Source organism: Phoenix dactylifera, chromosome 2 (genome assembly GCF_009389715.1).
Source record: "Phoenix dactylifera cultivar Barhee BC4 chromosome 2, palm_55x_up_171113_PBpolish2nd_filt_p, whole genome shotgun sequence".
Taxonomy (NCBI): Eukaryota; Viridiplantae; Streptophyta; class Magnoliopsida; order Arecales; family Arecaceae; genus Phoenix; species Phoenix dactylifera.
In genome coordinates, this window is record NC_052393.1 from 3,151,828 (window position 1) to 3,179,483 (window position 27,656).

General features: G+C 41.5%; 3 protein-coding genes and 1 pseudogene across 3 annotated transcripts; 3 read left to right on the plus strand and 1 right to left on the minus strand.

The window, feature by feature from the left end:
* Positions 1 to 3,631: 3,631 nt before the first annotated feature.
* On the plus strand, positions 3,632 to 4,564 carry LOC103701491. Its single transcript, XM_039117464.1, has one exon. The coding sequence runs from the start codon at positions 3,983 to 3,985 to the stop codon at positions 4,376 to 4,378; it is 396 nt and encodes a 131-aa protein (XP_038973392.1). The 5' UTR covers positions 3,632 to 3,982; the 3' UTR covers positions 4,379 to 4,564.
* A 4,938-nt stretch (positions 4,565 to 9,502) lies between these two features.
* On the minus strand, positions 9,503 to 13,326 carry LOC103701492 (60S ribosomal protein L8-like). The gene is made up of 2 exons (XM_008783564.4): positions 12,829 to 13,326; positions 9,503 to 10,058 (listed from the first exon to the last, which is right to left on the minus strand). The coding sequence occupies exons 1-2, from the start codon at positions 13,266 to 13,268 to the stop codon at positions 9,713 to 9,715; spliced, it is 786 nt and encodes a 261-aa protein (XP_008781786.1). The 5' UTR covers positions 13,269 to 13,326; the 3' UTR covers positions 9,503 to 9,712.
* A 1,534-nt stretch (positions 13,327 to 14,860) lies between these two features.
* LOC103701583 (pentatricopeptide repeat-containing protein At3g57430, chloroplastic) lies at positions 14,861 to 17,708 on the plus strand. The gene has a single exon (XM_008783703.4). The coding sequence runs from the start codon at positions 14,879 to 14,881 to the stop codon at positions 17,525 to 17,527; it is 2,649 nt and encodes an 882-aa protein (XP_008781925.2). The 5' UTR covers positions 14,861 to 14,878; the 3' UTR covers positions 17,528 to 17,708.
* A 4,108-nt stretch (positions 17,709 to 21,816) lies between these two features.
* On the plus strand, positions 21,817 to 24,006 carry LOC103699448 (annotated as a pseudogene).
* Positions 24,007 to 27,656: the final 3,650 nt, after the last annotated feature.

Sequence of the window (27,656 nt, forward strand, 5' to 3'; positions counted from 1 at the left end):
TGGATTCCTACAAGTCGATCACTATTAGGGATGGCACCTTTATACTAAATAAATTATTTTTATAAGAATAATTTAATATTGTTAACAACTAAATGTACTTGGGCTAACAGCTTTTAGCTTAACTAATTGGCATATTAGAACATTTATTTTATGTGGCTTAAATTATCATTAGTTAAAAAGTTTCTTGAACTCCATTTTAATAAATCTCGAACCATCTTAAAGGTTTCTTTATCACGAATATATCTGTTCCTGGTAGCAATGAAGAAGATAAGAATCCTATTAGAATTAAGACTTATGATTGGAAGTTCCATATCAATTATAACATGATGTCTTCTATCCAGTCACCGAAAGAAAACTCCATGAGGTGGATCCTCATAAAACCCCTTGTAACAATTAAGGAGGAGTGAACATAGATAAAGAGAATTGTCGGACAATTTTGCCTAAACTGTCCATATATTTAGCTTAGCTATGGCATGGAATGGAAAAGGATGAGGAAGAAATCGCCGATATCATGTCTCCATGATGCACGTATGTTCTTAAACCTATGGTGCCTGTCTTTGTATTATTAGTCACTAATATTGTATGTATCAATTAATACTACACCCTTCTATCTAAATGAGAGATCTAGTCCAAACCATAGTTGTTATGAATATAACAACGATATTATCAAAAAAAAGTAATAAAATATAAATTTGTTCCTAGCACTAATAGTTTTATTACTTGTGCCATGTAATGAATTTTCTTTTTGATTTCAAATTGGCCATAAAGAAAACCCAACTTATAACCATACATGATAAACCCCTGAGACATCATGCACCAAAATATCCACAAGTTCTCAAGGTCTATGATCATTCCAAACCTAGTTGACCCCAGTGAGCCTAGCATGCTTCGCCATCCTATTTGTAGCTCTAGCTCTGTTGCCTTCTTCTAAAGTATACCACGGCTACAAATCTTTAAACCCATCACAACCAAACAAGCAATCTAGAATGACTGTAAAGCTATTACGGATAGCCTGTGCTATTACAAAGCAACTTTTTTTTTTTTTGGCTGAAAACGAGTATTTCATACAATACGCGTACGAATACATCCAAGAAAGTCAAAATACAACAACTCACCGAGAGCATGTGGTAGCTTCCCGTCCCCTACCCAAAGAGTATACCCTGAGTGATGGGCCGCCACCCAGTCGGCCGCTCCATTAGCTTTCCTAAATACATGCTTAGCCAGAAAGGCCCTCCCGTCTCCCATCATCATCCCTATGTCACGGATCAAGGGATGGTCTGTACCATCAGTCGTCGCCCCCCTCTGAATCCATCCGATGACCGTGGCCGAGTCGCCCTCCAAGATGATCGAACTAGCCTGCAGGACCATCCTCGCATGTCGCATGCCCGCCCAGGCAGCTCGGAGCTCTGCCTCCGGAACCGATGTGTCAAATAGCTGGCAGCCGTCTGCTGCCACTACCCTGGAGTGCGGGCCTCGTATGATAAAGCCTGCACCGCCTCGCGTACCACCGTCCAACACCAACCCATCAAAATTAACCTTGAGGAAACTCGGGGGCGGGGGCTCCCAGGTGAAAAACACCATCTGGTGAACTGCCGAAGCAGAAGGGGCACCCCAGGTGTCCTGAGCTATCAAAGGCCTATCTGAAGAGTGGATGGGCATGATCTCTGAAGCCTGTACACGAGCAAGCTCCGCAGCAAATCTCGGTGACACCCTACGCTCACGGAGAGTATGAGCGTTCCTTGCCAGCCAAATCTGATGCGCTGTGCAAGTTGCTCTCATGGCCTCCTGACATGTCCTCGTACTGACTAGCCACTGCCGTATCGTATGAAGAAACTATAGCCTCTCACTCCAGGCCTCCTGCAGGATCCCGGCCCACTGCCATGTCAGCCTCGCCCATATACACTGGAAGAGCACATGGTCCACTAACTCCACGGCTCCACACGTCCCACACTCTGCGGGGATCCCCCATCCACGTCTGCTCAGTGCTGCTCTCGTCGGAAGGCGGTCCCAGAATACCTTCCATAAGAAGAGGGCTGCCCGCGGGTGGAGACCGTACCTCCAGATCCATGCACAATCCGGCCCCCTCTCCTGCTCTGGCTGGATGACACGGGAGAGGTCTCCCAGCCTGACCCTGGCCCGGCTCGAAGTGCTCCATACCCTAACATCCGGCCCTGCACATCCTGGTAACGGGAGGGACCGGATCCTCGCTGCTAGATGTACCCCAAATAGCTGTCGAAGTCTGGCATCATCCCACTTTGCTCCACCTGCTGCCAAAAGGTCGCAAACCCATAGTCCGTCTGCTGCCTCTACACCAACCATGGTCGGCCAACTCCTCAATGGGAGGGTGTCCACCCACGGCTCACTGGTCATGTCAATGCTCCTGCCATCACCTATCAGCCACCTGGTGTTCGCTGATGCAGTCGGCAGGTACCTTCCAATCTCGCGCCACATGAAAGAGGCTCGGCGACCCCTCCATGCCCACTCTAGGCCCCCTCGGCCATATCTGGCTGCCATCACCTGACTCCAAAGGCTGTGTGGCTCAAGCAGAAACCGAACCGAATGCCGAGCGATGAGAGCCTCACGCCTTCCCATCAGGAACTGCACCCCGAGGCCACCCTCACTAGTAGGACGGCAAACATGCTCCCAAGCCACCAAATGCATGCCATGGCCCCCACCGTGTGATCCCCACAAGAAGCTCCGAAGAAGACGCTCGATCCTCAACAGAGTCGTCTTTGGCATCACAGTGTTGGCCATGAGGTACGATGGTATGGAACCCAATACTGATCTGATCAAAGTCAGTCTCCCCATCATGGATAGGGAAGACGCTCTCCATCCCTCGAGCCTACTCTAGACCCATTGTACCAGGCTCGAGCACTCTGCCACTCGTGGCCGCCGGCCACTGATGGGGACTCCCAGGTAGGTCAGCATCCCCTCCTGCTCTGGTATCTGCAGTATTCCCCGGATCTCCTGTCGGACTCTAATCTCCGTGCAGGGACTGAAAGTGATTGCTGACTTCAGGAAGTTACAATGCAATTTTTGCACCGCAGAGTCTTGTGCTATTTCGAATAGCCACCACATGCATCATCCATTACGAAGATGAATAGCTCTCGTTTATTCCTGAAATATGACAAGGCATGCACGACGCATCACGATGATGAATGTGTGGCAGCCATCCACAATAAGCAAAGAATCTTGATCAGATCTTTTACCTATAACTTTCATAGGTTGCCCAAAGTGGTACCATCACCATCCTCCCTATAGATTCAATTGGAATAACAAATCCATCTACATTAGTCTCGGCCGGCTAGCTCATAAGTAATGGATATTGAATTTGAGTTGCATCGGTCAATGAGAATCAAATAAGCAATAATGCCGCAATTTGCGCCCTCCTGCATCAATGTCGGCCATCCTAAGTCCCACACACTAACCTACCTCTCGGCAAGTTAAAGGGTGACACTTATTGTTCATTAAGACTATTGAGTCCAACAAATATTTTTCTTTTGGATAAAAAAAGGGCCTGATAATTGAGTCCAACATTTAACTTCCATACAATCTAAGAGCTCCAACCTACCATATCTGCACTTCCCCAGGTCCACCTTTATAAATTCCAAGCATCCAACCCACATGGAGAGAGTGTCCACTGATAGTGATCTAATTCATTATCAACAGCCACCACTATAGACACAGGAAATCACTCGGCCAATGGCAAAGCATTGGGATCAACCTTCATCATATCATCCCATTATTCAGCTGTTTGTGTGCGGATTCATATAGAAACCATCCATGAAGGAAAGTTCTTTGAGTGGAGCCACCGAAGCATCATGAAGGAGGTCCACCAGCTGTTCGCATTGAAAGCAGTGTAGGATTTATCTCTTTATGCTGCCAGAAAAGAAGAAAAGAGAGAACCTTCTCCTTGCGTCCCGAAGACTCGACCATTCCTCTCTCTCTCTCTCTCTCTCTCTCTCTCTCTCTCTCTCTCTCCATGGCCTATGATAGAAGAGAGTCCTCCGTGTTCGATGCCTTCACGCTTTCTCCTTTGCCATACCCAGTGCTGCTGATACTGCTGATGGTGTTCTTCCTCCTGGGCATATCATGGTTCTTCACCTATGAGGACCTCATCGAGAGCACGGAGGAGTCGATGAACTGGGCGCTCCTCCTGATCCCCATAGTCCTTCTCCTTGTCATCCGATGGCTGTCTTCAATCGAGAGGTTTGATGACACGTTCTTGGGGAGCCTCCTACCGTACGATCGGCGGAGGAGTAACTACATCAACCAGCCGCAGGAGGGAAGCTCGCCGTGGGGTGTGGCCGCAGTCGTCGTCTTGTTGCTCATCCTGGTCTCCTTCCAATCTACTTTTCAGGATATGTGGAAGCCTTGATCCCTTAATAATACTTTGCATCCAGCGGTTTCCTTATTACTAAGAACTTGTCTGTATATATATATATTTTTGTGATGAAATTTTTGTTTGTAAAATTATATATGGTATTGAGGTGGTGTTTTTTCTTTAAACTTGCTTTTAAGCTTATAGACAGAATCATAATTGAAGGGGTTTTTATTAACTCAACAAGTGTTCTTTTGATGAATCCTTGGTTAATTTACCTCTGGCAGCAGCCTATTAAGCAATAACACCAAGAGTCAATCTGGGGGATGAATTCATTGATCTTCTCACCTGGAATTGATGAATCCTTGCAAACAGCAGAAGTGAAATAAAGGAAAATGAATCATTTTATTCGAATGAGCAGGATGTCATGATTCATTCAACTTTCATTTGGAATGCTTGCATGACCTCATCAAAGAAATAGGTATCATAATTCTCGTTTTTTTCTGTTTGGAGTCTTGCATCAATTATTATCCAAAGCAACATTTTTTCAGAATGGATTGGATTATGTATTTTGCTATCCAAAGGTAGGACAGATGGTCCGATATAGATAAATTAGTATACCTCATGAGTCATGTTTCACATGGAATCTCGGAACCAGAGGAGTCCATGAATCCATCAATATACCGATATTTTTGTAGCATATGAAATCATCCAAACAGCACCAAAACCATGATAAAGACCAACATTATTTCAAGCCACGCTGCAATGATGGTTTGGGCAAGAAAAGGTTTTCAATTCTAAAACCAAGAATTCATGACTTAAAGATGGATGAAACTACTCGACATTGTTTCCGATTATATGATCATCTTTATCTTGAGATTATCTTCTATAATATAATTTCTCTCATCACAAACAAGAGGCCTTGACCTTGGGTATTGTATCAAATGAGGAAAGCTTGCAACCACCTCTATGATGCGTGTGGGGTTCCTTCGCCAGAGAGGAAAGCTTATCCTACAGGCTTGTTGTCTTATTCCTTTTTTCCGTGTGAAGACGGGAATTTTGACGTCTAAGTTGAGGCCAACGCTGCACCGAGTGATTAGAAGAAGCAAGGGAATGCAAAGGAAACACGGCAAGTATGCGCTCTGAAGGCAACAGCTTAGGAATTGTGAACATCTTGTGGTTGGACCAAAGCAGCAGCTTGGACAAAGGGATCTACAGGCATCTTCTTCTTTGTGTGTAACAACCCAGGACCTCACTTAAAAAGGTTAGCTGGGGTTGGCCGGAATGTGGAACTAAACATACGCTCGCACAGGTCCTCACATACCCCTTCGTTTAAGTTCTGACGTCTTCGTCGAGTTCAAATCCATATAAATCTAATCACAAGTACCACGATCGGCCCGTGGTCAGCTCCGATGGATCCTTGCTACAGTGTTCCTTAGTCCACATAGGTTATGGGTCAGGTTCGCTCTGATATCATTTATAACAATTCAGGATTTCATCCAAAAAGACTAGTCAGAAAGTATTATTTGAGTTTCTTGATTCTGTATAAGTATCCAAGATCTATTTAGCGAATAATTGATGTGTGACTAAACACACGTCCGCATGAATTCTTACAAAAGGTATATCCACGAGCTACAGGAAAGAAGGCGAGGTCACAAACGATGTGGCCTCATCACCTAAATGAACAGCAACATTCAAATACCATCAAAAGTCTTGTAAGCCAATAGCACCTTTTAAATCGGAAAGGAAGAAACTTAGGGGCCAACGTCACAATAAAATCTTCAAAGCCATCTTTGGGGCTCCCAGAAGGTCAATTAATCGAAAAGTCTCATAGGTCAGGGTCTAGACATGGGAGAATTTGATGCTGTTTCTAAGAGCATCTGGCCTTAATTTATGCAAGTTGTGATATTTTCTACCTTTCCATCTGTTTGATTTCAAATTTGAAGTATTACAAGGAATCTAAAGTGGCTCCTGACACTCTCACATTTCTAAAGACAAAGTCATATAATCTGCCTTCTCATTTTTGCTTCAAAACAAGACATAGTTATGGATGCGTCCTTCGCATATCCACTGTATTAGGTTTATGCATGGCAGTCGAACATCCAACTTTCTGTATATGGAAAAAGAAAATAAAACTAAATGCCCACATTTGCAGCTTATGGTGACAGTGATGTTCCTGGAACATCAAAAGAAAAGAAAAAAAAGGTATCCACGTTGTATCTATCACCAATATATGTGAGTGAACAAGAGATTGCTTAGGAGCTAAGATATGGATTCATCTCTTTTTTAATGTTATGGAATATTATATCCAGAATACGAGACTTTATAAGGCCTCAGTGCTGCAACGTATGAGCCTGAAGAGACATGGGCAATTATCTCTTTTTTAGAAGTTGGAAAATATCGTGCAACTTTTCCTATAGATGCCTTAAATAATTCAACTATATTTCAAATCATGGAAAAGTGAGGGATAGAGATATGAATTTGCACGTCACTATTCTATTGAGCCAACAAGCTATCCTAACGAGCTCATAGTCCAACATACCTAGTTTTTTTAATTGTGCCAAGTGAGAATGAAATCCACCAAGTTACTCAGTTGACCCTAACAGTCTAACATACCCTTTTTCTTTTGTGCGTGTGCATGTGTGTGGTGGTGATATGCAAGGATAAAATCCATCAAGAGTTGAGGGAAGAAAGAAAGAAAAAAAAAAAAAAACCATCTCTCTCTCTCTCTCTATTTTATATATATATATATATATATATATATATATATATATATATATATATATATATATATATATATATATATATATATATATATATATATATCTATGTGTGTGTGTGTGTGTGAATAAATCTTCGAAAACCCAAAGATCTAGGAATTGGACTCCAAAAATTAGACAGAATTGGAGAATAATCAAGGTAGGTTGTATTCTGAATCCAGCCAATCATAACCTCAGAGTTCCTTTCCAAGTGAATACGGTCAGCTCCCAAGCTTTTTATTGCAAACAATACTCCTTTCCCAGCAGAGCATATAAATTAGCAAGAATGATTTGAGCAATAGCGAGATTACCTGCTGCTTCCTTCACAATCTCTGACAATAAATCCTGCATTAGTTCTTAGGTTCTCTATACACTACCCCATTAGAATTTATCTTGATGCACTCATTTGTGGGAAACAATCTCCCCCTTGCACTCAGTTTATCTGCAGGTTTATTTCATGCCTAGATGTAATCTTTTTTCTGCACGTTAATCCATTAAAAATTCTTGATTTCTGTGCTAGTTCTAAAGTTCTGTCCACAAATCAAAAAAAAAAAAAAAAAGATTTGTGAACTTCAATGGTTTTTCTCTCCCTTTTGAACCCTTTTATTTCCCCCACTCCTTGTACTTCATCCCTCTGTGAAGTTCTAAGAATTATCCATTTGATTGGTGTTAAGTAATATATTGATGCAACATTTGTTGTATACTTCAAGAAATTTAGAATTCAACATATCACCATCAAATGGCTCTATAAAACTTCTAGTGTTGAAGGGGATGGAGAGTCAAAATCTATGGCCCCTGATAAGATAGCTGATACAACTCTGTTGCTAAGGAAATTCATCATGCCTCTGTTACTCATCCTATACAAATGCTGAGAAACTGGGGTAGTGTCAGATCTACTCTACGAGTTAGTTCATCTGCGATCTCCATCCCTGGCATCATCAAAATCAATTTTGATAGGTCTGTAAAGGAGCACTCACCAGAAGCAGGTTTCATCCTCAGAGATAAGCTTGCTTGGTAAACCCATATATGTAGGCGCCGGGAAGTCATCTCTTTGCACCGTGCTGGATGCAGCAGAACTCCGTGAGGCCTGGGAAGGAACCTGTACAGCTTTCTATGTCTCCAGGGTTATGAGAGCTTGGTTGGAAGAAGATTCCATCACTATAATTCCTTGGATCCCTCGTCGTTCTAACAATATGACCAGCTCTAACTCCCTGCTTCAAGATCTTTGGATGATTACTGATCCACTGCTGTTTTTCCAGGCCTCCCACAGCCACCAACAAGGAAACCGACCGCAAGGCGGACTATCCTTGTAAGGCCAGTGTTATTTCCCTTAGCAGCTTGCTTATCTTTCAATGGCAGAAGGAAATGAATGCAATAAAATTAGAGACTAGTTACTTCTGCTAGACTGTTTAGTCTAGACCACCCACTTACCCCAAAAAAAGGGAGGGAGAAGGCTTAATTAAAAGGAATGGAGAGGAAAAGTAAATTTTCAACTGTACCATAACTTCTAAAGTGAGGGTTTGATTCAAAGGAATGAGAAAGAACATGCATTTGAGTAATATATATGTTTCTAAGCATCAGCATGCAAATTCAAACGAATATAGGGACTACTGGACAGACCGAGATGATCTCAGAGATCAACATGCCAAAATATCATATAACTAATGAATAAATGGTCCAGAGGATGGTCATATTTTTCTTGTAGGTTGATCAATTATGCTGCACACCACATAATAAAAGTATATACCCTTTTTGGTCTTTTTGCTTCACCTCTCATTGCTTGCTAGTTGCCAGATTCAAGACAGGTATTTATTGAATAAAAATACTAAGAGCTCGTTTGGTTCGTGGGAAAAGAAGGGGGGAAAAGTATGGTCAATGAGAAAGTAATGAGATGTCTCTTGTTTGGTTGGAGTTTTCAAAGGAGAGAGAAGGGAAAGTTGAATTCCCATGGGAATATGATTCCCACATTTCATGGAAAAGTCTTTCCCATGAGAAACATGGAAAAGTTACTTTCCCATGAGGCAGGAATTACTCCATTTTTACTTTTTTCCAAAAAGTCCCTTCAGCATTAAAGAAGCATTAAAGAGACATTAAAAACCTAATTTTTATTAAGGGCATAATAGGAATTATACATAACTTTCCTAGGAAGGTGGATGGCCAACCAAACATAAGCACTTTGGAAATTTGTCACTTTCTAATGGTCAACCAAACATGCCAAAAGTACTTTCCTAGGCATCCTTTTCCTAGGAATTTGTTTCCCAGAAATCATATTCCTAGGAGGGAAAATGCTTCCCGCGAACCAAACGAGCCCTAAGCAACATCAAAACTCAGGGAACTGACACAGCCTAAGTGACATCAAATTGGTCCAGTGATAACACTTATGATAGAGAAATTGAGAAAACTCAGCTGAAGATAAACATAGTGAAATCAAAGAAAATCAAGAAGAAGTTCTTTAATTCGACCTGAAAGTAATCCAAATCCAGATATGTCCAAAATTACATAAACAAGGTCTTCATAAATTTATCAAATGACTTAATAAACTATGAAAAAACTGCCGGATGAAGTCTTCAGCATATCTAGAAACCCGAGAAAACCAAAAATATAACAAGCAATAACAAAAAGGATTTGTAACCTAAGATCCCTTCTCTGCTTTGGCAGCTGTGGCTGCAGCCTGGCCCCTGAGCCGGCCTGTCCTCCTTGCAGCAATGAGACCCACCTTCTGTCCTGGAGGGGCATCGCGACGAACAGTGGACGCATGGCCGATATGCTGGTGGTTTCCTCCTCCATGGGGATGCTCCACAGGGTTCATAGCCACACCACGAACCTTTGGCCAGCAGTTTCTCTTAACACGGAATTTGTGGTAGGCATTGCCAGCCTTGAGCATGGGCTTCTCAGTTCTACCGCCACCAGCTACCTGCCCAATCATTGCTCGACAGCCACTAGGAACAACCTTCTTAGAACCAGAGGGAAGCTTGATCCTGCAAGCAAATCAGCAAGCAATATAATAGTTACGCGCGAGTGTATGACCTAGCAAGTTGGATAAAAGAGCAGCTGGAAGAATTCAAGTTTGTTTACCATGTTAATTATAAAAAATATACCACTGAGAATTGTACTATGACTACAACAAATTTCCTAAAGTATTCCAGCTGGACTTAGTCACATATAAAGGTAAAGAAATGTTTGCACTTTCACACATTTAGCAGCAACATTCCAATTAGAGAGGCTCAACCATGATTCAGCAATCCATTTGGCAGAAGTAATACAAGTTGAATATAACTCAAGATAGCCAAACATTATGAAGTTAAATTAGCTAGTGGATTTGGTACATCATGCTGCATAGCATGCAAAATTTACTTTTCCAATATAAGAAAAACAGATTACTTTGCTTTAACGGGCTTCGTTGCCACCAGAATAGGTGATTACTGATACCGATACAATGACAGAATCATCGAAAAGCAAGCTAACAACATCCTCTCTAAGTAACAACTATTTCTCCTGACTGCAGCGAACGTGATGAGTAACAAAATCAAATTCAGCTATTATTCATTTCGTTCTTCTGACAACAAGAAAATCCTTCAATTCCTCATATAGTCCCAATAATGAATCTTTTTGACAGAACATCATGATGCAGAGTTTGATAACATGAAGCCATCAACCATAAAATTTAATAATTTTCATGTTTCAGAGAAGTCAATCATTAGACGCATCTAGTCATTAGATGCAACATGAGATTGAATTGTGTAGGGATTAGTTCTAACCAGATTGTGATGAAATTAGGTCAAAGTGCAATATGTCAACAATCAGCATATTTATCACCCTGAAAATGATAACTGGGAAACTGGAAGAACCTAAGGATATCATGACAGAAACAATGATTCTTGATACATTTAACTAAACTATGGGTGCACAAAAGGGATGCAGCATCACATGACTCCATGATACAGATTACCCTAAACGATAATTATATGAAGAATAAAAGCTACCATTAATGAATAGCTACTATGAAAGAACATCCTATTTATTGACTCCATGCTATCCATCATAAGTAAAAAAGCAACATGAAGACACCCAACCAGTCACATGCATATAAATCATTTATCTTCACAAACAACTCAATCGAAAACATAGAATTTCTTTTGATCTACTCTATACATTTTTCACCCTCTTCTTTGACTGGAGATACCAAATGAAAGTGGAACACTACTAGGAAAAAACAAAATAGTTGTCCTAATTATTCTCAAACTTCCTTTTACCAAGGAAACACCTACCAAGTTACACAAAAATAACCTTCATCCAAGTAGTTACACTGCCAAAAAAAAATTTAAATAAAATTTCAGTTCCATTTCACAAATTATTAGACAAGGGCCCCCAGACTAATTATCACATCGCCCATATGATCAAATACTTTCTTTATCACGACATAATGCAACAAGATTCTTCTTTTTTTTTTTATAACTTATCTTCTAATCATATTCCTCCATGCCATGAAACAATCATGAATAATTCTGGATTTGTATGCTTTCTTGTGAAACTTTTCCTTCAGAATTATGTATGCCCAACATTTTTCAACAAATCTTCCATTGTTCATTCTTTAACCTCTGACTATTTCCATTTCTTCTCTATAATATTGATTAGTAATGTATTTTGACCAATGGTGCACTAATCCCAAATCATGTTTATGTGGCTACTGACTATGATATTTTAGAAGGCATTTCTGGTTCTTTTTCCTAATAAAGGTAGGACCAAGCTCGAGAAACTCTGCAACAACGATTTACTAGAGCTAGAGACTGAATGGAAGCTTTAAAATTGTTTAGCAAGTCCATTTATGTTTGCCTTACCATAATTAAATACACCGATATCTAACAACACATATGCATGGCATGCCAATGAACTATGCTCTACAGAAATCAATTAATGGAAAGAAACTTTGTACAAAGAATAGGAGAAACATTCAAAACCTATGAAAAGGGTAAATGAAATCCATACAAATCCCTTAAACGTGCTTGTATTGTATGAAGTTTGACAGGGAAAAATAGGAATTCACAGAAAAAAATAAGATAAACATGCATTCAGGTACGACCACTGTAATGCCACCTTCAGCCTTCCATGTCATCAAGCTTGTGCATCTATACGAACGACCGAATAGATCTTCACATCAAAGGTTATCATCTAATTTCGATCTGAATTTTCTTATTTGTACTCCATCATAACAAACAATCCTACCGCCCATGATCTAGGAATAACTGATCTCACAAGACAAAATAGCCCCCGAATCTAATTGCCGAAACAAATAAATGAAACCACATGCCTGAAACGATTAGCAGAAGTCTACACAAACCAAGCTACATGCATAATTTTAACTACCAAGACATACCTTCAAGGTCGTATGGCAATTTAAACACAAATCGCAATGCCCCGTCATTAACGAAAACAGCAAAAATGCTACATTTGATGCAACACATAAACCACGAGCGGCATGCACACTGGCCCACTTATAATAAAAATACCAAGGCAATAAAATCAAAACACCGCTCCCAATCAAAAAACTAATATCAGTTGACCGAAGAAGCCTTCAGATCAGATCGCAGCAAGAAAATACCTAAAGCCCCATTTTTTCCCTCGCCTAATCAAGGATCTATGCTTTCGGATCCAGACACCAAAAACCCAAAACCCTGACCCTAGATCAAAAGAGAAGCATTAAAGTAAAGCAGCATCAGAAGAAGAGGGATGGTTGGAGAGTGAGGAGACCTGGTGGTGCCGTTGTCGGGGTTGTGGCTGATGACTATGGCGTAGTCGCCGGAGGCGCGGGCGAGGACGCCGCGGTCGCCGACGTGGTGCTCGACGTTGCAGACGACGGCACCCTCGGGGATGGAGCGGAGGGGCAGGACGTTGCCGACCATGAGGGAGGCCTTGCGGCCGCAGTAGATGAATTGGCCCGTGTAGATTCCCTCGGCGGCGATGAAGAGCTCCTTCTGATGCTTGTAGCGGAAGGGGTGGCGGAAGGTGACGCGGGCCAGCGGGGCGCCGCGCCCGGGGTCGTGGATGATGTCGGTCACCACGCCCTTGAGATAGCCATTGCGCTCCCCGTAGTCCAGGCTCCGGAAGCGGGCCGGCCCTTTCCGGTGGTGGGTGTGGGATCGGAACACCGAACCCGCACCCTTCCTCTGGGCCCTGATCACTCTACCCATGGCGCCGGTGACGAGCGGTGGCGGCGGGAGGGAGGCGACGGGCTAGGGTTTCTTGAGAGTATATACAGTGGCCCTAGCGGCTGCCATCTCCACCGTCGGCTCATCCGGTCCGGTTTAGATTTTTTTCAGTAGTATCCGGTCCGCTTCGTATCAGACCGAAACTTGGTTTGATTTGGTCATGCGAGTGGACGCATGAGGCGCCAATTGGGGGCTAAGAAAGGATTCGGTGCATTTAGCTCCAATTGTAAATTACAATGCAGACTTTGGCAAAACGAGGCAAGTGAACGAGTTCATAACATCATATGCCCGGAAGCAGAGCTTAAGTGCCTGATGTTGAGCCTTGGATGCTAATAATTTGATGATGGAGTTGGGCATGTTATGTGCCTCATGATGGAGAAATTCTAACCGTTGGATGGGTCAAATTGTATGCTAGTCCTATTTGTCCTACCACTAAAGATTAAGTTTATTGCAACCCTTCTCTTGAAATTGTTATATAAAAAATATTTGGTTGGGTTGGATCGCATCGATTTTGTTCTATATTGATTGTGTCCAAGATGCAAGGCCTATCCACAACCTACTTTGATATTGAACTATTCTTTAATCTAAACATTACCTATTCTTTAAATATTTTGTATATTTAAAGTATTAACATCAATACAAGGACCACCATATGACTATTGCTCTCTAAATTCAAAATATTAACAAAATCTCAAGGTAGAATGAAACTCAGGGCTTAAAATGAACTATTTCCTTTTTTTAGAAAATTTTTCAATATACATATGTGCGCGCACGTGCATGTACGTATGTATACATACAAACATATGGAGCTTGATCTTATTATTCACTTGAAGAGGCCTCCTACAATGTTGGGCTATTATCTGCATGGTCGAAGAAATTAATGTAAGCCCAAACATAACCTACACTTTCAACAAAAGCAATTCAAGCAACTAATTTGCATGATTGAACATTTGCTACAAGATTGTAGGACAACATTATTTCATCCATCATCTCCTATCTACTAATATAAAGTGAACTATAATATTTAGACTCTACCCAATTTTGACTTAATTTAATACTTTTTAGATATGGAAGGTCCAAGGGTTCAGCTCTAATATTTTATTTGACATATGGTTTTCCTATTCAAAGTGGCATTCTCTCTTTTAAAAGATTCCTGGTAATGGTTCTCTATTACAAAAAAGAAACAATTCCTGTTACTTTGTTTGCCACCTCTTGAACTTTCTCATTCTTCTCATGAGCTATAATCTAATTAGTACATGCAAAGATCTATCTAATCTTTGATCACCAGTAATCATGATTGCTTATCAGTTCAACTTTTTTCAAAAATAAATTTAAAAAAATCAAACAAAGCATACAAGGATGCATTCTTTGATCACCCGAAGCCATGGTTGTCAATCAGTTCAATTTTTTTAATGAAAAGAAGGCAAACAAAACAAGTACCATATCCATAGATCTGAGATTGTCAACTGAATGGCTGGAAACGCTGTTTGCTGTTTTAACCCAAACCCCGGGACACCCTATATCCACAGCTTCAGGTTGTGACTACCAGAGAGCTTCTCCCCGTTTGTTAGGATGGCATTTACCCAAACACCATGTCCTCCGCCATCCCCATCTCTCTGACCTCCCCCGCCACTCCCCCTCCCCGTCCTTCTCCCCAGACCCAGACCCCCTCCTTCCCGAAGATCCCTCCTCCACCCCCTCCCCCTGTCCTCACCGCCGCATCCACCGCCACTTCCCAGGCCGACCGCACCACCGCGGCCTCATGGATCGAGACCCTCCGCTCCCACGCCCGCTCCAACGCCTTCCGCTCCGCCCTCTCCTGTTACGTCGATATGACCTCCGCCGGCGTCCCCCCCGACCACTTTGCCTTCCCCGCTGCCCTAAAAGCTGCCGCCGGCCTCCACGACCTCCCCGTCGGCTGCCAGATCCACGCCGCCGTCATCAAATGCGGCTACCAGTCCTCTCCCGTCACCGTCGCCAACACCCTTATCACCATGTATGCCCGGTGCGGGGATATCTCGAGCGCCTTCAAGGTGTTCGATAGAATCGCCGAGAGGGACCAGGTCTCCTGGAACTCGATGATTGCAGCGCTCTGCATGTTTGAAGAGTGGGAGGTCGCGCTCGAGGCCTTTCGGCTGATGCTGGAGGAGCGCATCGAGCCGAGCTCGTTCACTCTCGTAAGTATCGCTCTTGCCTGCTCGAACCTGACTAGGCTCGATGGGCTGCGGCTCGGGAAGCAACTCCATGGATTTGGTCTGCGAAATGGTTTCTATTCCGATGGAAAGCGATTCACCTACAATGCTTTAATAGGAATGTATGCCAAACTGGGAAGGGTTGGCGACGCCGTCGCACTTTTTGAGCGGTTCGATGACCGCGACGTCGTCTCATGGAATACGATGATCAGTGCTCTCGTGCAGAATGATCGATTTCCGGAGGCCATGGCTGTTTTCCATCGTATGGTGGCCTCGGGAATCAAACCAGATGGAGTCACGCTTTCAAGCGTTCTCCCTGCTTGCTCCCACATGGATATGTTGGACACGGGGAGGGAGATCCATGCATATGCCACAAGGAACGACAACCTGTTCGAGAATACATTTGTAGCCAGTGCCTTGGTTGACATGTACTGTAATTTTGGTCAGGTGGGGAAGGGCCGGATAGTTTTCGATGGGATCGCAGAGAGGAGGCTTGGCCTTTGGAATGCTATGATTTCAGGTTATGCTCAAAATTTGCTGGATGACGAGGCCCTGCAGCTGTTTGTCGAGATGGAGGTGGTTGCAGGGTTATATCCGAATGAGACCACAATGGCAAGTATTCTTCCTGCCTGCGTGCGGTCCGAAGCATTCCCTCGGAAGGAAGACATACATGGTTATGCTGTCAAGAGAGGTATGGAATGCGATAAGTTCGTGCAGAATGCGCTGATGGACATGTACTCCAGAGTGGGGAAGATGGAGGTTTCTCGAAAGATCTTTGATGGTATGGAGGTGAGAGATGTGGTATCTTGGAACACCATGATAGCTGGTTACATCATTTGTGGTCGTTACACCGAGGCATTTGATCTGGTGATTGGAATGCAGAGTATGAGGAATTCAGTTGATGAACATATCAAACCTAATAATATCACTCTCATGACCATTCTGCCTGCTTGTGGTTCTCTGGCAGCATTGGCAAAGGGGAAAGAGATCCATGGCTATTCCATTCGGCATGCATTAGATTCAGATATTGCAGTGGGGAGTGCTTTGGTGGACATGTATGCAAAAAGTGGTTGCTTAAGCTGGTCGAGAGCAGTCTTCGACAGGATGCTGAGACGCAATGTGGTCACCTGGAACGTTCTCATCATGGCTTATGGAATGCATGGGCTAGGACATGATGCGATGATGCTATTTGAACAAATGGTAGCCAAAGGGGAAGCCAAGCCCAATGAGGTGACATTCATTGCTGCCCTGGCAGCTTGTAGCCATGCAGGGATGGTTAGCCGAGGCCTGGAGCTGTTCCATAGGATGAAAGAGGATCATGACGTCGAACCCACACCGGACCACTATGCTAGTGTCGTCGATTTGCTTGGTCGGTCAGGGCAATTAGAGGAAGCATACCATCTCATAACCACAATGGAGCCCGGGCCACAGCAAGCAGGGGCATGGACTAGCTTGTTAGGTGCCTGTCGCATTAAGCAGAATGTTAAACTTGGAGCAATTGCTGCCGAGCATCTGTTTGAACTAGAGCCAGATGTGGCCAGTCACTACGTTCTCCTTTCCAACATCTATGCAGCAGCTGGGCTTTGGGAGAAGTCGTCGGAGGTGAGAAAGAAAATGAAGCTGATGGGGGTGAGGAAAGAACCAGGTTGCAGTTGGATTGAAGTTGGGGACGAGGTTCATAGATTCATGGCTGGGGATTCATTGCACCCACAAAGCCGGCAGCTCTATTCATTCCTTGAAACTCTCTGGGACAGAATGAGGAAGGAAGGGTACAAACCAGACACGTCTTGTGTGCTGCATGATGTCGAGGAGGAGGAGAAGGAAGTCCTGCTCTGTGGCCACAGCGAGAAGTTGGCCATAGCATTCGGCATACTGAACACTCCTCCAGGTTCAACTATTAGAGTTGCCAAGAACCTGAGGGTGTGCAATGACTGCCATGAAGCCACCAAATTTATTTCAAAGCTTGTGGGAAGGCAGATCGTTCTAAGAGATATGAGGAGGTTCCACCATTTTAGAGATGGAATTTGTTCTTGCGGAGACTATTGGTGACAAAGTCCCTCAAAATTTATTTTTTCTGCCATGGGGATTTAGCATATGAATCTTTATTATTGGCATAAGAGGAGATCAGTGAGTGTAAATTTCAAGTAGTTGATGTAATGAAGCTATAATCTATATGACTTTGCTGTGGTCAATTTAACTACCTCACTCGTATGTAGTGCTTTAATTTTCAGTGATACTTATGCTAGTATAAGGTCCTATTTGGGGGAGCTGTTGGCAGGATAGCTGTTGGAAGTAGAGCTGTCCGAAGTAGAGATTTTATAAAAAGTTGTTTGCTGTTTGGTAACTACATTTCTAAAGTGCTGTGGCACTTTAACATGTATTTGATAAAGAAAATGAGAAAATACTTTTGTATGACAAAATTACCATAAAGGACATTGCATAGTATTATACTATAGAGCATAATAAAACATAACATATATTAATACTTAACATACGATATAGTATAATATTACTGTAATGTAAAATAATATTATTATAATATAGTAATATGATATTGTATAGCATAACATAATATTAATATAATTATTAGAGTAAATTAATTTTTCATAATATAACATAATATTAAATTATTTAACATCACATATTAATGTATTATGATATGATGTAATATATATATTATATTTATAGTATAATACAATAATAAAGGTATAAAATATTATAATTATTAGTATAAATTAATTTCTCAAAATATAACATAATATTAAATTATTTAAAATAACATATTAATGTATTATGATATGATGTAATATGATATAATATTTAGAGTATAATACAATAATAAAGTTATAAAATATTATAATTATTAGTATAAATTAATTTTTTATTATATAACATGATATTAAATTATTTAACATAACATTATTAATGTATTATGATATAATATATTATAATATTATATTTATAGTATAATACAATAATAAAGGTATAAAATATTATAAATCCAATCCCATACACATTGGGATTTTGGATCTAACTTTTATTCCATGTCCAATTCATTGAAGAATCAAATAGAGTTCAAATTAAGGTAATAAAAATATGCATTGGATTCAGATTAGGTTTAGGAACCCATCGAATATCAAATGTTTTATCTTAAAAATTCAATCAAACTAAAACAATCCAGGATTTTTTTAAGAACTTTATTAACGAAACATTCAATACATGTTTGAAAAATAAATTATGCCAGCAATTATATGACAAATAACTATATATTAATGATTGCCTAAAAATTGAAAAGAGACACTTTCAGTCGAGTGTAAATACCATTAGATATTTTAACATGTCATTACATTTTATCTTATGATCTTATAAGCTATAAAATTTCATATATTAAGAATTTAGAAATTGAATGATATATAAATAACTAATGTTACATAAGTATGTGTGTATATATGTATACTTATATGAACATAAGAAATCAGGCAATTACGCAACTTCTATTTTTTGGGTAGTCATTTTGATCGAGGTTCTGAATTGTTGCAAAATGGTATTAGAGCGGATTTAGTTCTTGACTTATGTAGACTAGAGGATACTATAGCACGAGTCCATATAGATTAATCACGAGTTAATTATGACATTTATAGTTGGATTTTAATCATAAAAAATACTGAAATATAAAATTAAAAAAATATAAAAAAATATTTTTAGCTAGTTTATTTGGATGAAGTGTAAATTCTTGTAATCCACCGGCCATATGTAACTTTGATCAGCTGAAAATAAAAAAATATATATAAATAATATTTTTTTACCGTTTTTTGGATGAGATTTCAAGCTCTTACAGTCCACCGGCCACATGTAACTCGATCGGCCAAAAATTTTTGTTTGGGAGACAGCTTAGCATGGTCGATGCACCTTCAACATCATCTCAATGGACTCCAGTATTTGATGTACATAAATCACCGACTCCACACTAAAAGACAAGATGGGTGACGTAGAGAGATTCTCCAGCCAAGGACGTTCAAGTACGTGTCATTCCCAGATTTGCCACCACACAACGGAAAACATTGAACCCAAACGCGACATTTAGTCCATGGTGTTAGGTAATGGAGAAACCGAGCCGCCATCGGGGATCACATTGCGAAGAATTCGTAGACCATGTTTGGGGAGCTGTTAGTAGTAGAGCTTTTGAAAATAGAGCTGTTGGAAGTAGAGCTGTCTGAAGCAGAGCGTTTATAAAAAGTTGTTTGATGTTTGGTAACTATATTTCTAAAGTGCTGTGGCATTTTAATATGTGTTTGGTAAACAAATTGATAAAATACTTTTATGTGACAAAATGACCATAAAAGACATTACCAGTATTATATAACAGAGCATAATAAAATATAATATGTATTAATACATAAATATATGATATAGTATAATATTAATATAATGTAATATAATATTATTATAATATAGTACTATAACATTATGTATTATAGAATAATAATTTAATATAATATTAAATTATTTAACATAACATATCAATGTATATTATGATATAATATTATATTTATAATATAATAAATAATAAATATATAAAATATTATAACTATTAGTGTAAATTAATTTTTCATCCTTTTAATGATCATTTATCTCTCTAACAAATTTTCTAGCTAGGTAATAAAATTAGTTAAATAATTACTAATATTTTTATTTATTTATTTATTTAGATCAGATTATTTGCCGCTCATTTATTATTTTCCTTTTTTATCTATTTATTTATTTTATTTATTTATTTATTATTTCATTTTATTGAAATATAAAGGGGTCGCCGACCATGGATGGTGGCCGGCATGGTGGCTGCCACTGTGCGCAACCACAAGCTTCCAAAATAAAAAAAAAAAGAAAAAAAAGAAGAGGAAGAAGGAACAGAGGCGGCGACGTTGAGAGGAAGAAGAAGATAGAGAGGGAGAGAGAGAGGATGGGTGAGAGAGGAAGAGGCGGGATGAGAATTTTGGGAAAAAAAGTGTGATTTAAATGGGGGTATTTTGGTTCAAAAAACAGCTTCTCGACAAAGCTGAAAACAACGTTTTCGGAAAGCTCCATATTGGAGCTTCTCCTCAAAAGTTGTTTTCAGCTTTCCGCAAAAGCTGAAAACAACTTTTCAAAATTTTACCAAATACCACTTTTTTATCTAAAAATATTTTTGGAGGGCCAGAAAAAGCACTCCAAAAGCTACCCCAAATAGGGCCTTATACTTGCAACCAAGCATCTCCCATTCGCATTTCCTTTGCGCCGCGCATCCCGCTCCAGAAACAGAGAGGCATTGGCCGCGCATTCCTTTGCGACCCGGCCTTCACTTGGGCTGACTAGGGACATCTGGGGTACCCGCAGTGCTGTTTCAGCGCCCAGATTTGCCGTTGTTTTTTGGGTGCCCCCACACCCCTTGGTTATCTCAAAGTGAATTTTGATGGCAGTGTGGCGATGGATGGGAGGTCAGAAGGGGTTGGATTTGTTATTCGAGACCACTTTAGGACTTTGATTGCAGCGAGTGGTCGGGGCACGACAGGTCTCATTGTTGTTGGAGTAGAGCTGTGGGCAGCCTGAGCCGGCTTATCCCATGTGAGGCGGGTGCTCGGGGCCGGGCGGGTGCATCTTGAGGGGGACTCTGCTATTGTTATAGCTTAGATCCGGGATGCGGATAGGTACGAAGATGGTCACTCACTGATTCAGGAGATCCGTAGGTTGGCTATGGAGATGGATGAGTTTCGGGCAGTATACATTTTTCGGGAGGCGAACAGGGCAGTAGACTGGGTCGCTTCCGATGTTGTACGGCATTCAGGAGAGTTCCGCTGGACCTCCACAGTGGAAATTCCGTCTCTTTTGTTTTCTTTGCTTTCTTTTGACTTGGCAGGATGTACTCAAATTCGAGCTATATGAATTGTTGTTTTCACCAAAGAAGAAGAAGAAGAAGAATGGCCGCCTTGTCCGCCGTCCGCATCCTCCGTCCCTTCTCCCTCTCCTCCTACAAGCCCTCCTCCCCCTTCCTCTCGCCATCCTTCCCAGCCCCTTCTTTCCACCCCCTCGCCTCCTCCGAGGTCTCCTTCGCTTCCTCCAAGGCCTCTCGCCTCGGCCCCCGCGCTATCTCCACCGTTGTCCTCACCGGCCAGAAGCCCCTCAGTCCCACATCCCCACTATTCCCCAGTAGGTCCTCCTCTCAAAATCTAATCTTTGCAGAATCTCCCGTCCCAAAAAATCTGGTCTTTGAAACTATGAAGATGTCAAGATTCGATCTTTGGCACTCCTTCCGTCGATCTGTTCGAACTGACGCCAACTTTTCTGTTTTTTCTCAGGTGGTGACTCGCGATGAAGCGCTGATGCTGTACGAGGACATGGTCCTGGCTCGCCGCTTCGAGAAAATGTGCGCCGAGATGTACAACCTCGGCAAGATGTTCGGCTACGTCCCCCTCTACATCGGCCAGGAGGCCGTGGCCGCCGGCTTCATCAAGCTTCTCACGCAGCGGGATGCCGTGGTCGGCACCTACCGCCGAGCTCTTCGGCCGGACCACCGGCCTTTGCCGCGGCCAGGGCGGCTCCATGCACATGTTCTACCGTCCCTGCAACTTCCTCGGCGGCTTCGGCTTCATCGGAGAGGGCATCCCCATCGCCACCGGCGCTGCCTTTAGTGCCAAGTATCGCCATGACGTACTCAAGGAATCGAGCCCCGAGGGCCTCGACGTGGCCATCGTCTTCTTTGGCGATGGGACCAGCAACATCGGCCAGTTCTTCGAGTGCTTGAACATGGCTCAACTCTGGAAGCTGCCCGTCATTTTTGTCGTTGAGAACAATCAGTGGTCCCTCATGATGTCGCACTTCCGAGCAGCGTCGGAAACGGAGATCTGGAAGAAAGGCCAGGCTTTTGGGATGCCGGGGGTGCGTGTGGATGGGATGGACGTGCTCGAGGTGAGGGAGGTGGCGAAGGAGGCGATTGCCAGGGCGAGGAGGGGTGAAGGGCCCACGCTTGTGGAGTGCAAGACGTACCGCTTCAAGGGACACTCCATGTACGATAAGGATGAGGATGATCACAGGGACCCTGGTGAGTTAATTAATAAGGTTACACATTTCTTTATTTTTCAATCCCCGTTACTTTCTTTTTTTTTTTTTTTTTTTTTTTTTTTTTTTTTTTTTTTTTTTTTTTTTTTTTTTTTTTTTTTAATGAAAACAGCTACTCATATTATATAACTCGAACATGAGTACATCCTACCAAATCACGGAAAAGTAAAAAAGACAAAGGATAGGGAACATCTGAAGCAGGTTTCTTTCTTATTTGATTCTTTTCATTTGCACTGTGAGTATGTTCTAATGATTTTCCTGCTTTGGTTTTCTGGTATTTTCGCATTTGGATTTGGGGCTTGGATTTTATGTTGTGCATACATTGTGCTGTACCATGCACTGCCACCATATTATTTATCTCGACAGCTAATGCTCATCAGAAAAATAATGTTCATTACAAAATTTCAAAAGCACTTGATGCTAAGATTCGCCGTCTCGATTTCAGACTTCATACCGGTGCCACATTAGTACAGTGTCGGTATGGCACGGTATAGAAATTTTTTGATTTATCGAGTATCAATACGCCATTCATACCGAATACCGATACTAAACTTATACAGTACGGTATGCTCCGTACCATCCGGTTCGGATCGGTATGGTATACTATGCTTGATATTATATATGATACAGACTCTAAATAAGCGACAGTTGTCTATGACATGATGGCTATCCAGAATGTTACCGTACTCTATGGCGCAAAAGATGCACCAACTTTCTATGCATCATGCCACATACATGGTTGAGGATTCATGGCCGGGCAAGACACATAGAAGACCATCCTATCCTATGTATTACGAGACTACACATTCATGATCATTGCACGATACATGGATTACCATGGTTGATGAACTGGACCTCTCTAGTTCAATTCAGTTACACATCAACTAACCATAACATATAATGATTCAGCTAACGTGCACATGGAGTCATTCAGCTATGTGTATGCATATTTATGCGCATTCCTACATCGGTTTGATCAATGGATAAGCTGTCAAGTTGAAACAGTAGATCACTTGTTTGGCTTTTGTTCTCTTCTGACAGATGAGAGAGCCCATTATGCCGCGAGAGATCCTATCATGGCGTTGAAGAAGCACATCCTGGAACAGGATCTAGCGAGTGAATCTGAGCTGAAGGCTATCGAGGAAAAGGTCAATGATGTCGTCAAGGATGCTGTGGAATTTGCCGATTCAAGCCCTCACCCACCTCGAAGTCAGCTGCTGGAAAATGTTTTTGCTGATCCCAAAGGGTTCGGGATTGGCCCCGATGGGAAGTATAGGTGCGAGGATCCTAGCTTCGCCGTGGGCACTGCTGAGGTCTAAGGGTTCGAGTGCAATAATAAATTAAATTTGCACCCCTAGGGTCAGTTTGTTTGGGAACTCTGGTCTGCTAATCTTGGGAGAATTATAATAATAAATTTGTACCTTTATTCTCTCTTCTGTATCAGTCTCTTTCGTTCATCTGGTTTTCACTTAAGCTCTGATGCATCTGTCCATCTCTACTTCCATTTTTCTTAATAGATGATCAGTTCTGTTTCTAGACGTCAAAGAGTGTGATAAGCACTTTTTCATTAACTGTGATATCAGGGTTATGTAATGTGAATCAGATTGATCATTAGAAATTTTATCTTCTAATAATGACTTATATGAGGAAAATCTTGTCTTCTAATTGTATATCATGTTGATGCTGCTTGACCAAATTTTTTTTTGAAATTGAAATGTCCTTTATATCATAAATTCTACGTGATTTAAGTCCACAGAAGTTATCAGTAGATTTCCAAAACTTGACATAATTTAGCGTTCGGGAACCACTAATATAGTCAGTTTTGCTTGAAATATGGTTGAGGAAATTAGAAAATGAGAAGATTTCTTTTCCCTTTTGAGGAGGTTTGGAGGCCACTTTGTGTGCACTGATCGAGAGTGGCTCAATGTATTTGGGGGCCAAGGGAACTCAAAGGCTCCAACATAAATGTATTGGAGGGCCTCAATGCAAAAATAAGAAAAGAGATAATAAATTTCTTTAGGTAAATGCATTTGGGGACCTCAATGCATTTATAGCTATAAAGATACGTATGCATTTAGATGCTTGCTATAATAAATGCATTTGGGGGCTGGGATAAGGGTAGATCCAGTCCTGCATATGGCGTCTCTTTCCCCATCACACCGCTCGATCTCTAAAGATGGTAATATTTACCACCAAGCGCTTGCTTGGATGATATTATCTCTTGCAGCATGCACTGAGGATGGAAATTCGATTCTGAATGGCGATGGCCATCAATTCGATCTTAATTACCAAAGTCCGTGTGTTGTGAGCTTTAGTTCAATTTGTCGAGGACCTAGGCTCGGGTCCAAGTGGAAAGGAATGGGTATGCGTAAATGGTGGGGGTCAGCCCCTCCTGCTCTCAAATAAAAGAAATGGCATATTTAATTCAAGGATGTGGTATGGCTAGCAAGAAGCTTCGATAACAGGTTAGCTATTCGACACAAGAATTTGGATGGAATAACCTTAAAATTAATCATATTCGTTTCATCACAATCACAACTATCTAATTCATATGCTAATTTAAACATTGATGTAGTGCAGGATATGCATTTTTTCTGGAAGAAGGGCAGGATCGCTTGCTTATTGATGATTAATCAAAAAAAATAACCAGGATATACATTTCCCCAATCTATATCTCCTACTTCAGTACCATGCTTTGAAAGGTTTTGGCTTGTGATATTTTCCACCACCTACTGAAGATGCTTGGAAGTGGCATAGTTCTGTACTATTTTAGGGCATGCTTGGATATCCATGCAGGAATATATTACAGGATTCGGATCTGTTGACCTAACCAAGTCCCCACTTACAGTCTAATTAAAAACATCATGCCGAGTCGAGGCAGTATGAAGCCTGACACTATCAGATTTGCAACCCTTGCCAGGCAGAAGGAAAAAACAATAGAGATTTCTTTGAGATTCGTACCAAAATAAACTGCTCGATCCATAAATCTAATAGGAAATTCAGTTCAACTCTACTGAATTACTCAAAACAAGTGCTTATTAAGATACTAATCCTTGCAATGTCACATAGATAATAGTAGCGTTGATGGATGCTAAACCATATGGATAATAGTAGGGCTGTCCGATGCTGATCTTTGAAATTATATGAATGATATCGAGAAAATATTGTAGGGACACCCTCAACTTTGGACCAATTTTGAGGACATCTCCTCGGATTTAAAAAGTTTCAAATGGGTCTTTTAAGCTTCCAAACTGTTCCAAACTAGTCCATCGCCTCCCCGACTAGCAAATGATGTTGGCATGCCATTTCAATTAACGAAAATGCCCTTCCCATCTTTTAGCTGATTAGAATATCTTTTTAAGATCTATGTAGGTGGATGGATAATCCAGATCATCCAAACGATCACTATGAGATCTGTGCGAGTGGATGAATAATCCTGATCATCTACTAGTCGCTTTGAGATCTGTGCAGATGGATGAATATTCAATCATCCATGCAGTTTCTTTGAGACTTGTGTACGTGGATGAATAATCCTGATCATCCTCTGATCGCTTTGAGATCTATGCACGCAGATGAATATTTGGATAATCCATATGGTGCTTTGAGATCTATGTAAACGAATGAATATATGGTTTGCTTAGAGATATGCGCAGGTTGATGAATAATCATGATCATCCATTGATCCCTTTGAGATTTTTGCAGGCGAATGAAAATATGTATCATCATGCGGTTGCCATGGGATCTATTTGGGCATCATCTCCTTCCCTTCGAATCACCTCTCTTTTTCTCTTCTTCCTCATCCTCTATGTTGCTAGCGGCTGGCAAGCAGCACATATGGCAACACCAATGAGCCTCTTGCAACGACACCGGTAACACCAGTGCTCCACTCCCCTATTTGTAATGAATCCATCTCTCCTCTTCAAAGCCCAAGACACCCTACCTATGCAAACCCTAATTTTTCCCCAATTTTCTTAATATCTCGATATTCGGCTACAAATTCCACCCGATGATCTCTGGAGTGGCTTAGCTTCGACCTCTCTCACCACCCCAATCCATTCTCACCCTACCAAACTCCAATTGCTCAGGCTCGAACTATCCACAAACCTTCCCCCATTGAGGGAGGGGGCCAACATCATCGGCGACTAGGGTGGAGGAGCACTCCCCTATCTCCTCATTCGCACAAATTCAGCTTTAAGATTTATGCAGATGGATGAATAATTTAGGCTTTGAGATCTATGATGGTGTATGGATAATCCTGATGATCCACTAATCACTTCGAGATCTATGTAGAAGGATGAATAATCCGGATCATCCATGCGATCTCTTTGAGATTTGTGCAGATGAATAAATAATCTAAACCATCTCGTAGTTGCTTTGAGATCTATGTAGCTGGTGGATGATCCTGATCATGCACTGGTTTCTTTAAGATCTGTGCAGATGGATGAACAAAAGAGTGTTAGGCAATGGATTATCCAAAGTGGATTCGCACAAAGAAAGGTGGGTCTTGACATTACTATGCGATGGACGATGCAATGGCGGATCCTTTTATGATACGAAGGGCAGTTTGGCCATAGTACAATTTTACGCTACCATGTGATGTTCATGTGACACTACTCTAACGGAAATGAACGACATAACTAGTTTGGAAATTTGAAGGGTTCCTTTGAAACTTTATAAAGTCGAGAAAGCGTCTTTGAGATTGGCCCAAAGTTGAGGGGGTGTGCCTATAATTTTTCCTAATAATAAAGTTGTTGGATATTCATCTACCTACACAGATCTTAAAGCAACCATTGCATGATCCGGCGGTGGATTTGCGCTAAGGAAGATGAATCCTTCGTACAACCACTGTCCATAGTGTCTTAGGGTTGTTACATTTACTCGGTATATAAAGAAAAAAGTCGTGGGGTCCAGCATATATACATCGCTCCTGACTCCTGAGTTTCCCATCATATAAAGCGCCTCACTTGTATGAAACAACATGGAGTCCCTGCTCGCGTTGTATTAGTAGGGTTGTCATTGGCAGCCAGAATGCGAAAAAAGGCTATTACTTGTCCAGTCCTACCTCAGAGTGAGTGGCTTGGCCTTA